The 13,060-nt window shown below is 39.3% G+C and overlaps 1 protein-coding gene across 1 annotated transcript in view; it reads right to left on the reverse strand.

Moving 5' to 3' along the window:
- GMDS (GDP-mannose 4,6-dehydratase) overlaps positions 1-13,060 on the reverse strand; it is a 435,214-nt gene that overhangs the window by 354,952 nt on the left and 67,202 nt on the right. Inside the window, 2 exon segments of the mRNA XM_075705676.1 lie at positions 3,878-3,965; positions 7,668-7,712. Coding sequence (XP_075561791.1) covers positions 3,878-3,965; positions 7,668-7,712 — 133 coding nt within the window.

The following is a 13,060-nucleotide window of genomic DNA, read 5'->3' on the forward strand; positions in this document are numbered from 1 at the left end:
TTATTTTCTAATTTGTGTGTGAAAAAGTAGGTAAGTGCATGAGACCAGCTCCTGTCAAAATTATAAGCAGGTTGCAATGGCTTATCAACTTGTCCTCGGTTTCAGACCCTGACCTGTGAAGAAATCATTCCAGAATGAAATTAATTCTGATAAAACAGGTCTCATTTTTCTCTTATTTAAAAAAAAAAAAAAAAAACAAAAACCCCACACCACCACACTGCTATTCACGTATCTTATCAATAAAATGAAAAATCTTGTTATAACTATTGACAAATTAGCTGTTTACATTTACTTGCCATATTTATATAGAATTTCATTTAATGTTTTTGACCTTAATAAATTTATCTTTACATTGCCTTATCTCCTGGAAAAAGAAGAAATTCCTATTTCAGTACAGTTTATTAGTCTTCCCATTTGACAATGGTCACCACTTTTTTGGTGCTGTATCATCTACAGATATAATTAACTTGGGTTTTTTTCTTATTTTTAATCCTGAAAACAAGAAATACAAGGTTTATTATAAGAGACTACCATATGATCCACAGTACATTTTCTTTAAATGCTGTAGAGATAGGTGAACTTTGTTTTTATTTATTTGTTTTGGGGGTTTTTTAATGTCTTTTTTTTTTTAAACCAGTTTAAGGCAGCAAGGAAGTAACAGATCATGCAGTTCTCAGGTGTTCAGCTTTGCACATTCTTATTTAACAGGTACTTGAGACTTTTCAGGTTGATAAGTGATACAGTCCAGCAGACCACAATATATTCTTGAAATCTGCTTCTACATCCACGTTGCTTGAAAAGGACAAGCTTGAAGGGACTTCAAGACCCAGTTGAAGCTGTGGCTAACAGGTAAGGGAATGGTATTTCATCTTTTATTTTTTTTTTTTTTAAAAAAAAAAGGAGATAACTGTGATTAAATATAAGGGCTGGAAATTAGGTTATGACCCTTCTTGTGCATACACAACATCCATGGTGTGGGCTGCCTTCATTCCTGCCACCAGTTCTATACAGGCTGTGTGGGAACAACAGCAGGTTTCCACTCGCATGGAATGCACCTGTCCTGCTTCCCAAATGTAATTCAATACATGAAACCAGTTCTGCCTGTGGGCCACAGCATGTGCAAGATCCCAAACCATTACAGGATGAAACTATTTGGATATTAGTGTTATACCTGCAATCCTCAAAACCGTTGGTGTCCTGACCACCTTAACAACTGCTGCATTTTTCTTGCAACACTAAATGAGACCAAGAGCAAGCGCCACCTAACCAATTTCTCTGATGGCAGTTACCACACCCTTTTTTGGACAACTCTGTGGGCTGGTGAGAGCAGGGAAGAATCCAAATGCACTACCCTTTCCATACCCTTGAAAAGAAAAGAAAGCTTCCCCTAGGCAATAGCGGGCCCTCTTCTTCCTCTGCTTACCTTGGCTGGGAGTTAAAGGAAATCTCCTTGCCAGCTGAGCCAGCTTTTCAGAGAGGATGGAGCAGAGGACACTGTTACAAGATGAGGCCCGGGGAGCTGCAGCAGCAGTGTAGGAACCTCAGGGTCTGAAAGAGAAACTGGTTCCTCTCCAGCCTAAGCAACAGCTGAGCAGGAAAGAGGAGCCATGGCCAGGCGGCCAGGGTCCCTCTTCCTACACCGAAGACGTCCAGTTCTGCCACCACCCCCAAGGCCAGACAGCAGTCTCAGAGCTGCCCAGAAGAAGGTGGGCTGCCAGCTGGGCTGAGCTGAGCATCAGAAATACCCTCCCACAACTACATTAAATTTAAAGCTTTCAAAGTGGAATGCTCATTTTGGTCTACCATCAAGTCTTCAAAGCGTCTTGTCCAAATGGCTTTTTTGAAGGGGAGCAGGGCATGAGGCTCTGTTCATTTTCTGACCCATGAAAAAGAGGTCTTTTGAGAATAACAGGCTAAGTGGAAAGACTTACTAGAAACAGAGTTTATTTGGTGCAGAGATTTAAACACAGATGAAAAACTTTGAGTTTTAGTAATAGTATCCAATCTAAAAACCTCCTTAGCAAGCAATAGCTAGAGGGCTCGCTTCAGGAAACACCTTGATTTCTTTCTTGTTCTCCCTACTTTTTTTTGTATAAAGAGGTTCACTGTCTATGAAGATCATCATCTTGCAATGTGTAATCAATTCCTCACGGGAAGAACACATAGGGCAAAAACAAAATTAGGGTTTGCTCACATCAACCACTATTGCTTCTTTGCTTCCTGAAGTACTGCTTGGAAACCCATTGTTTCCAAACAGTTTCCATGGAGCAGCCTTTCCTGAGATTCCAAGTCCAATTCCTCCTCCTCCTCCCATTCATATGGCTGCATTCCTCAGTTAAAGGAAAATGAGATAAGTGGGGAAAAACATTTAAGGTCTGCTTTCTTTTTCCTTTCTTCCATCCCTTTCCTTAAATGTTTGTATACATATTCATCATGATCTACATTGTCTTCTCAAATCACTTTTCATATTCACAAGATGGTCTTCACAATGCACAGGTTCCTGTTTGATTTCTTTTGCTTCATTTTACCTTGTGAGCCATGAATGTAAGTCATGGTAAACACAGTTCTTGCATTGTCCTTGACGGAAGCGCAGGTTTCGGTATTCTTCATGAAGATATTTTATTCAATTTTACTCCTCTCTCAATCAGATATTTTAAGGAGCAAGGTACAGTAAGGAGCAACTTTTCACAGCAAATACCACTGCAGTCATGTCAGAAATTCAATATTTTTTAAAAATAACAAGCAAAGATCAAGTGAAATCTAAAAGTTGCATTATATATTACAATTTGATAAAATTAAGCTCTGTTTAACCATGGTGGGAAGCAGACTTCAAAAGACATGAGATTTATTTACAGCATGAGATATTTAGTGTTAACAATACCTTAAATCAGACTATTTAGGACAGTCTCAGTCTGCACAACTCTACAAAATATGCACAGTGTAGACAACTATATTCTTGTTAAAATGCACAATCCTTCTGCTGAACTGGAACCATCCAACATTTGAGCTTCTTCTCATTAAGTGACCAGTTAACCATCTTTAAGATAAAATATTCAAACAATTTTTGCAAAGCGTACACTAAAGGTAATAATTTCAGCTTTCCAAATTATCATCGGTAACAGAGAATACAGTAAACTGTTGGCAAATTTCCAAGAGCAATGCCTTTCCTTCAAGAAAAACAGGTAACCATTTCCTTGGGTGCAGAAATTCAGAAGGTCCAAAGATTCATTCTTCCTGTTATCAGTAAGAACTGATCATGTCTTATTCATGCTGTCATACAGGCTGTCCCCAAACCTTCACCTCCATCAGGCACTACAAAGCTCATGAGGAAACAGAAGTGGAGTGCTTAAGATAACTGCCTCAAAAAAACCCCCATTTTACTTTTCTGATATCTCAGTGGTTTCAACCTCACATAGCTTTTTGCAGGCCCCGCCATTTTCTAATTGCTGCTGCCCAGCTATGTGTGAACTGTGTCAGCATTTCTACACGACAGAAAGTGCCTCCCTGGGCCCATCTTGTATTTTGCCCTCTTGGTAACTCACACACACAAGAGTATCTATACTTTGTGTCACATTTTCATCAGACAAAAATCCTCACTTTTCTTTCCGAGATAGAGCAGCTAGCTAACACAAGCAGAGAAAAGGGAAGCTTAGCTATCAAGGTCTTTTGCTTGTTTGGTTTTGTTTTAAATAACCAATCCTAAGTCAAGCACAGCTTAAAAATAACTACTCATTAATAACATTTAGGTAGAGGAAACTGGGACTCCCTTCCTGCTCCTGGGGACCTTTCTCCACCAAACACATACCACAGACTTAAAAAAAACCCAAACAAAACAAAAAACCAAAAATCCACCTTAAATATAAAAACAAAGCCTTACTTCCTTCAATGTGAGCCTGTGGGTTCTTGTAGAGATGTTCAATCCGGCCTGTATTAAAAGAACTAGACCGACGAACAATGCCATGCACCTGGGGATTGAACAAGGAAAAATACAAAAGGAAAGTGGTAAACATTAAGAGGAAAGTGTTCATGTTCATCATTGCTCTTTTCATATACATGACCCTAACCCTTATATCAGATAATCAGAGCTTGTCCCTATTCCTAGAGGCAGACAGTTATCCAAATTGTATCAAAATACTTGGAGATGAGCTCTGATGCTGTCATATTTACTTTAGTACCCTTGAGTGGTTTCACCTTCTCCCCTGTTGACACCACTAGCAGCCCAAGCATCACACACAGTACAGAAAACACACTGAATTGCCCTAGAGCACCATCTCCTAGCGAGCCTTGCCAACGTTACTGGAGTTAGAAAAGCAATATGTGAATCCCAAGATAACCACTTCTCTCTGGTTGCAGAGGAGTGTTTCTGGAGCCAGAGATGATGGACATGGAAAAAGCAGCAGCAGGAGATGGGGCTAGGGAAAGGAGAGAAGGGGCAGAGAGGAGAGAAAGGAGGAAAAAGACAAGGGGAAGGAAGGTGCAACAGCTGTAAGGTCCAAATATATTTTAGAAAACAGCTGTTGTTCACTTTCTGGGGTGTTGGGAGAGCAGCCAGAACAGTCAGTGCTGTTTTGTGGACTTCATGAGTCAGTGTTCTCTGGTGGGTTATGAGACACGCAAGCAAGCCTAAGGCTGAAACGCAGGTTGGGAATTTCCTTTAACCAGCCACGATAAATAAGTCAGTGAAAAAACCCCACTGGTTCTGAGTAACATTAAAGAAAAGCCCATTTGTGTCTAACACATTAGAGAAATTGTTCAAACAGTGATCCTGTTTCTTCCTTATGTAAGATAGCCCCATGCCTGCTGCCAAAATTCATGTTAGCTTAGGTTACCAGCTGCAGAAGTTGTGCTTGCACAAGTGAAATCAAGCTTCAGCATCTGACTGTCCTCCACTTCTCCCTACCCTTTATTTCTGAAAGTGATCCCTTACACTTTGATGCATCTTACACTTCGTTGGGTTGGGCCATCACTTTACTCTCTCACTTCATGTTAACTTGTACCTATGGGAACATACCAGCAGGAATAGGCAGTGTTTAGGGTTTTGGTTTGGTTTTGTTTGGGGATTTTTTGTTTTACACATAACACAAGCTATGGTTATTGACACAGAAAACGCTTTTTATTCCATCTTAAGTCTGAAATTTAACTGAGGAAAAGGGTATGCACAACTGCAGAGTGAGACCAGTTTGCTGCTTTAAGAATGACATTTTGGTGGCAAGATCTCTAATAATAGCTGAATAGCTTCATCTTTACAATTTGCAAGTCAAATTTATGATGCCAGTTTTCTTGCATAAAAACTCATGTGTGCCCAGCCACACAAGCAGCTCACAACATACCTTGTTCTACAATTCAAATGCTAAACTTTCCACAACTGAGTAAAATATTTGCATTTTGAGAATAAATGGAGAACTGAGAAACATGGCCCCTGAAAAGAAATTTCCATCAAATAATGAATTTATGAAGATAAATTTTCAAAGTTATGTAGTTAAAAGCCCTATCAAAATAATTATTCAGAGAATGTGTGAATAATTTATAGGGACATAATATTTACAGAGAAACACTTTCAAAAAAAGACACTTCCATAATAACTTCACTTTTGCAAAAGATACTGGAGATATTTTGAGTGCTGAAATTAGCACCTGTTTTGCTAAGTAAAAACAAAATCAGACTTGGCAGTTCTAAAGCATCAAATTATTCTAAAGGAAACTGAAGTGCTTTACAACTCTTCTAAAAAAATTAAATATTTTGGCTTAAAGTCCTGATGAGAGACTTCTTGAGCTCTCAATCATCTATCTCTGAATTAAATCATGCTGAAATTCAAGTTCATGCAAATGATTGACCAATAAGTCAAATCTTCCCAGCTCAAAGCTTGATGAAAGACTGTGCTTGCAAGAGCTTTGTGTCAGCTGAATGACTGGGATACCAACATTTGACCAATGATATGTGCTAAATGCAATCACCCCAGGACTTCAAAAAGTTTCAGCAAACAAACAAATAAATCCAGAAAGCCTGTTGCATCCAGTGATAACAAGAAAACATGCAACCTCAGCTTTTTTTTTTTTTCTTTTCTTTTTTTCTCCCACTCCTTTTTCTGGTATGTACATACAAGAGAAAGAAAACCTGCCAAATGCTTAATCCATGACAGCAATATTACCGTAAAAAACCTGATGAAAGGTACCTTTGTCTGCATGGGACAGGTGAAATGCAAACTTTGTGACAAGCCAAAATATGTGCAAACTGGTTAATCTAGTTAAGAATGTAAGATCAGTGGATTCTTCTCAATAGGGCTTGATCGTTAAATAGATTGAAATTTTAAAAAAAAAAAAAAAAAAATCAAACTAACCACCTTAGTTAGGGAGGCAATTGGTTGTACTCTTGTGTTCAGTGGTTCAGGAACAGAGGTCTCTAACTGGGAACACAGGAAAGAATTCCAACAAATAGATGGAGAGTTAAGGAACAGAATAAAAAATGGTCTACCCAATTGATGTATTGTGGAAAGGGTTATATTTCGTTTCAGTTCAGTTAGCAGTTCCCAATTTCATCGTGGACTAAGAGAGAGCATGTGCTTTTTGCCTTTAAAGTAGCAGAAGCAACCACAATGATACCTCTCTTCCCCAAATGGAATGGAGAAATAGTAAAAATAACCAATTTACAACACTGAAAAAACAACACCAACAAGCAGATCAACCAACAAAGCAGGAGAAAGGATGGAATAAGCAAGGCAAGATTAACCATGTGCAAAAGCATGGGAAGCACAGACTGGCTGAAAAGAGACATCTCACTAAGCTGTAAAGCACATTACAACAGAAGTAATAAAATCCAATATTAGAACAAGCACTAGCTTTTACTAAAAAGCCAGAAAATACTACATTGTGGGGAGATTAATTTGACCACCCCTTTCCTTCCATTATCCATTATATTCTGGAAGTCTCTTTCATGACTGAGAAGGCAAGCATTATCACATATATCACAACAGTTCAAAACCATCAAATCATACCATAATAATGTGATTGTTGCTTTGCCATGCCACAAAAAAGACAATTTTGCCAGGGAAAATTATGCAGCAATAAGTAAGGAATCAGGCTCCCTTTATTTTAAGGAAAAGGTAAATGAAAATCATGTGCTAAGCAAGAATATAATTAATCCAAGAGAAGGGGTGGAAATTAACACTACCAAAGTATATTTTTGAGTTCAGGGGGTGGCAGCGGGTGGTGGTGGTGGTGTTCGCTTTTTAAAAAGAGAAAACAAAATGCAAGGTTTTCATTGCTGAAGTACAACTGCCAAAATGAAAGGGCCTTGGCGGGAGGGGGGCGGGGGGGAGAGAACAAACAAGAGATTCTTATTCCTTTATGTGGTACATTGCATCATAAATTATTCCCTAATTCCTTACAGTTTTGGCTCACACAGGTCGCTGCTTATCTGAGTTGGCGGGAAACATGCAAAGCAGCTATACCCTGAGGAGAAGAGGGAATCCACCAGTGGACATTAGATGATAAATAGTACAATAAGCTGGCATGATTACAGGCCATGTTGCACATTCCTCTCCAGAGTTTTGATTTGTTATCTAGGGCTGGAGTGGAAAACATACACAGAGAAGGACAGAAGCAGAGGAAGCTGGAGCTGCAGCATCCAAACGACTCCATCAGCCCGCAGCCGGTCACTGAGTCACTCACCTCGTAGCCTTTTTCCAGCAGGAACTCAGCCAAGTACGATCCATCCTGGGAAGAGTAAGATATAGGAAAATGTTAGAAACACAGTGAATGGGCCTGAGAGATTTGGACTGTTTAAGGTCTCAAAAAAGGGAAGAAAAAAATATTTGCAGTGAGTTGACTGGGTAACGAGCATATACTTTGATTTCTTCAGATTTATACACTGACCTAAAAATACTATAGATACTTTTTTGGTTAATTTTAGATTAAGAAGCAGTGTATTTTAAGATAACTTGCTTACAAATGCTGGTTGAAATCTCCCGTCTCTTGATCTCTTCCCAAGTTCCATTATAAAGTGCCTGGGGATGTCTTTCCAAAATATCCTAACCACAGTTATTGAATTTGAACTATTTTAGAGATAGGGAAGAAAAAATATTCTAGAAAAATTGATGCAAGCTTGGCATACTCTGCAAACTGACATGCTTCTGTAGTATTGTGTCACGTTCACGTCTCCCTTGCTCATGCACTCCTTCACAAGTCTTCTGAAGGCAGCAATAATTTTGCCTGTCTGACCAACTGAGTTTTCAAAAACATCCCTAGCACACACCCTATATTTATACTACAGAACACAAGCCATTTTCACATTTTATATATTATTGAGGGTTGACAGTTTGGATTGGTTTGGGTTTTTTTCCCCCCCACCCCACCCCAATCCTTGTCAAACTTCAGTTACTAAACTCCCAAAAAGCAAATACTTCAAAACACATGCTAGCGCATGTTTTCCTGAAATAAGATGATTTTCCTGGCATCACTATTGCCAGGATTACAAAATACAGTAAAGCATATTATCCTTATAAATGTGTATGCACCATCACAAACCCAGCAAAGTTCACCCCTCCAGAAGAGTGCTCACTAACCAATTCAGTGAATATTACCCATGCCCAAAGAGTCTGCATCTTTTAACTGACTTTTTGAACTCGTCGTGCCTTTAATATGTGACAGTATTGCACAGTCAATTAACTTGCTACAGAAAGACCATAAAAGCATGAGATGCCGCTTATGCCTACATGCTTAAACTCCATTATGTGGATCTGCTCTGCCATTATCATGGCCAGACGTTTAAGTGCAAAACTAACCAGACATCTCTCTGGACCTCTTTTAAAAGGCATGTTTCTCCAGAGAAAAACCTCTCTCACCTCAGATTAAATGAACTTTTCTTGTCTCATAGCCAGCCTAAGGAGAATAACATACCGAAGTAAGAACTTTGAGATGCACTAGGAGGCCCTAGAGCAGCAGGACTGCCAGTGGAGACTGCTTACTACATTGATGGCAAAATCACACGTAAGTCTACGCAAAATGGCACAGTGCAGTGTACAAGGGGCATGTTGTTGTATGTTTAAAACTGCAGCATTAGAAAAAAATGACTGACTTTATGGTATAAATGTTTCATAAAGTCTTACACAGTCTAGAAGAGCTTGAAACCAAGAAAGTCTTAGCTTACATAGTTCTCCCACTACATGTATATGTGTCTGTTCACATAACTGTACAGTGCCATAACCCAATAGCCATCAGTCTATGACACTGGTTGATCTGGAACATGACAAACCACGTGTGTCATGGCATCACTGGAACAGTATATATTTCTGTACATTAAATGAAAAGAACAAGACCCTATGGAAAAAGGAAATTCAAAGAGCATGCAATGGAAACTCTGGAGAAACACAGGGGCAAAGGAAGGGAGGACAACTACCTTTAATGTAGCTGTCATCTTTTTCATTAGTAATTCCTCCAGGACTTAGCAGAGGCAGATCAAAGGGAAAAAACCTTCCCGATTCTCTTTGGTTGCTCAGTCCACTAAAATAAATAAATATATAAAATAAAAAGGACGTGAAAGTGGGAGACCCAGAGAGTGCAAAGGAGATGAAAAAAGAAAGGCTGTGATTACTTAGGAAGTTGATGGGAAACAGACCTGACTAGGATTGAACCCTGTCAATAAGGTCTTGTTCTTCTCACCCAGGCCATTGCTCAAAGTTTCCAGTCGCCCTGGAACATTTTGAACCAGCAGTGGCACTTGCTTCCTCTGCACTTCCTCTCCAGGTCTATCAAGTGATAGGGCAGGGCTTTACAATGAGTGGGAAACAGGCAGCAAGTGTGAAAGCTACTGGTTTCTGGCTCTAGCACAGCACAGCTGATTTACTGTCTGGTAATCACACACAATGCAGACTCATGCTGTCCTGCACTGCGATACCATATCACACACGGCCCCCACATTTCACGTTTCCCTTCCTTTTCAGTACAGCAGCTGTCAATGCAAATGGCAATCAAAACAGCAATCAAAGTGTTGAAGAGTTTGCAGCTTGTAAGGATAGTACAGTTTCCATCTTTTCCTAATAAGATCAAGGAGTAAATAATATTAAGTAAGAACTATTAAGTGATTTAAACCTTTATCCATAGGAGACTGCATTATGCATATAAATTCTATTATCAAGCTTCTGATTTCAATTTATACTACAAACAGGGTAGTATAGGTTTCAGGATTCAGCAATCACTAAATCAGGAAAGGAATATTAGAGAAACTAGGTGCCTAGCAACAAATCTCAATTTTTGTTACAGTTAGCAGATTTTGTTTTATTTGAGCCACATGCTGCCAAACATACCCATTCCTGGTTTGCAGCTGAGTAGGAATGGACCAGCATGAATTGCATGACATGGTCTGATCCATGAAGCTGGGGACTTGGAAGCAGGGTCTTCCCTTTTGTAAGAAATACTTATAGTCACCTTGATCCTGTTTTGCTGAGTGTTTTACCCCAAGACTATCAGTCTAAATCATATCCTCCTTAATACTGAAAAAAACCAATATCAGCTTAGGTGGCAGTGAGCACATGCAACCAGCAAGGAATTAGTACGTCCAAAGCCCAATCTGATCATCGAGGCATCTATAGGTACCCGACTCGCCAAAGTTAACCACAAAAGCAAGGTGAAAAAGCACAGTCTATACAGATTAGAGTGCTTGATTACTGTGTTCCCTCCACTGGGCAATATACTATTCTACTTTAGAAGTGCTGTCACATTTGAGAGCTTACTTTTGCTAATGTAAAGTATCCAGCTATTGCTATTCAGTTCATAGCAAATCAACAAAACCTCAGAACACAGAAGTAGGTCCCTTTGTCTGTGGCCAAAACATCAGTCTTAAAAGAAGATAGCCTACAAACTGCCTTTAAGTAGGATTGCAATGAGACCTGGCTCTGCACAGATACGTCAGAGCAGCTTGAATGGTCAAAACAGTTTAACAAGACTGATAAAATAAACCACCTCAGTTAAAACAGTTCCTCATCAGCACACTCTGACATATCACACTTGAAGAATCACTGTGCTGTCTTCAGCCAAATAGTAGTTTGAAAGCACATACAAAGGATGATACTTCAGCTGGCTTCCAAAACACAGCAGCAGGTTTCCAACTGCAGCTGCTTACAACATGTCTGTAAAATTCCCAGACAAAAGAAAACAGTCACATAAACTAGAGTGAGACAACTTTAGGATGCAATATTTTATATTTAATACAGTAGTTAATGTCAAGAACTTCAATAAGCTTTGACACACCATCAAAGAAAACATTTTCCAATGGAGTGAAGAGATCGAGACATAAACAGGAGTTACACAGTACTCTGCCACAAACATCTAGAATAAAAAAAAGTTCAACTTGATATCTGAGCAAAGAATAGAATCATTTCTACAGAAAACTGAAAACAAATGGAATTAAATAGCCTGTTTAACAATCCAGATTTCCTTTATTTTGCACTGGTTTATATAGGGAAATTCCATTTGCAATGGAGTTGTTTTGGATTTATATTGACACATTCAGAGAAGGCTGTAAAAGCAACCCCAAATGCAAGACATCTTCATCCTCTTCCTTTGATATGGCCACTTCCAACATCCTTCCACAGAGCTCCTGGATTCAAGAACTAGGTCACATCCTACCTGAGCATTTGTAATCTAGAGAAGGAGACTTCCTCTTCTTCCCAGTTCCTCTCTGCTAATAAAAAGGAGTGGAACAAAGTACTAGAGGGACAAAGAAATGAGGGAAAAGAGACCAAAAGGAGGAGGAGTAGGGTTCTTTTTATTACTATTCCTAGAACTCCAGAAGAGTTATATATATTAGAGATATATATATACACAGAGTGCTTTTTCAGAAGGAAGCAAAAGGAATTAAAAACCTAACACAAGTGATGCAAGTGTATTGTGACCGTAACACAGAGGAGAAAGGGCTCCCATTGCAGGGGGATAGTATAAACATTTGAGAAGAAACATCCCCACAGTATGGTGGCAAAAATGACATTCCCTACCAACACGCAATGTTAGGAAATCCCAAAGCCATGCAGAGGATTATGAGAAATCCTGCTGCAAGATCCCTAAAGAAACTGTCCACCAACAGCCCAGCTCTCTACTTTCTGAAACAACGGAGCTGCTGACATCAACCGGACTCCCAAACCTGACCCCCAGCCACAAGAGACATAGTCACTTGAAAAGCACCAGCTCATGCGATAACACAGCAGGGAAGAGAGCCTGACTGCTGTGCCATCTCCCATACTCCTCATGCCCACCCATTTGCAAATGGATTAACAATACAGCCTGAGAACATAAAAATACGACACACCCACTGCCAGATGCAGTGTTTGAGGGAGGTGGTGGGTTTTTTGATATTTTTACAATAGGCATGTATGATGAAATATCTGTCCATTTGCTACATGCTTATAGTTCTGCTCTGTACTTCTATGTGTCACAAATACCAAGTTTTCGGACTTCATTATTCCTTTGGAAGAAAGTGCCATAATTTTCCACATATCACATGAAAGACCAAAGTTGGTTATACTTATAAAATTCAAAATTGAGTAAGGCTAGTGCCATGCCCTTAGGAATAACACTACAAAGGTGAGTTCATGGAAGTTCAAACTATAGATGCACGTCGATTATCAAGGCCACTCACAGCAGTTCTAAATACCTTTTGAACTACAAACCATAGCTGTGCTCTACTGAAGTTAAATTTTGATAGGTTCAGTTAAACTGTTTGGGGGACGATGCGTGGAGAGGAGAGGCACCCATTCAGCTATAGGACATGGTTTTTATTTCTTAAAGGGATCTTTCTGCAGTAACATCACCAACAGTGCACTGTCACCATTTTGACTTAGACTTGTTTGAATGAATAATCCATACTTCCATTAAAATATGCATAACCAGTGCAACTAGTAGCCTTGCACAGTAAATTGTTGCTTCATCAAATTTTACACTTCTGCATAGCTATAAGCTAATGCTATTTCAGTGACTTATTGCGCTGGTTTTGTCTGGGGTAGAGTTAATTTTCTTCATAGTAGCTAGTATGGGGCTATGTTTTGGATTTGTGCTGGAAACAGTGTTGATAA

Source organism: Pelecanus crispus, chromosome 2 (assembly GCF_030463565.1).
Source record: "Pelecanus crispus isolate bPelCri1 chromosome 2, bPelCri1.pri, whole genome shotgun sequence".
Lineage (NCBI taxonomy): Eukaryota > Metazoa > Chordata > Aves > Pelecaniformes > Pelecanidae > Pelecanus > Pelecanus crispus.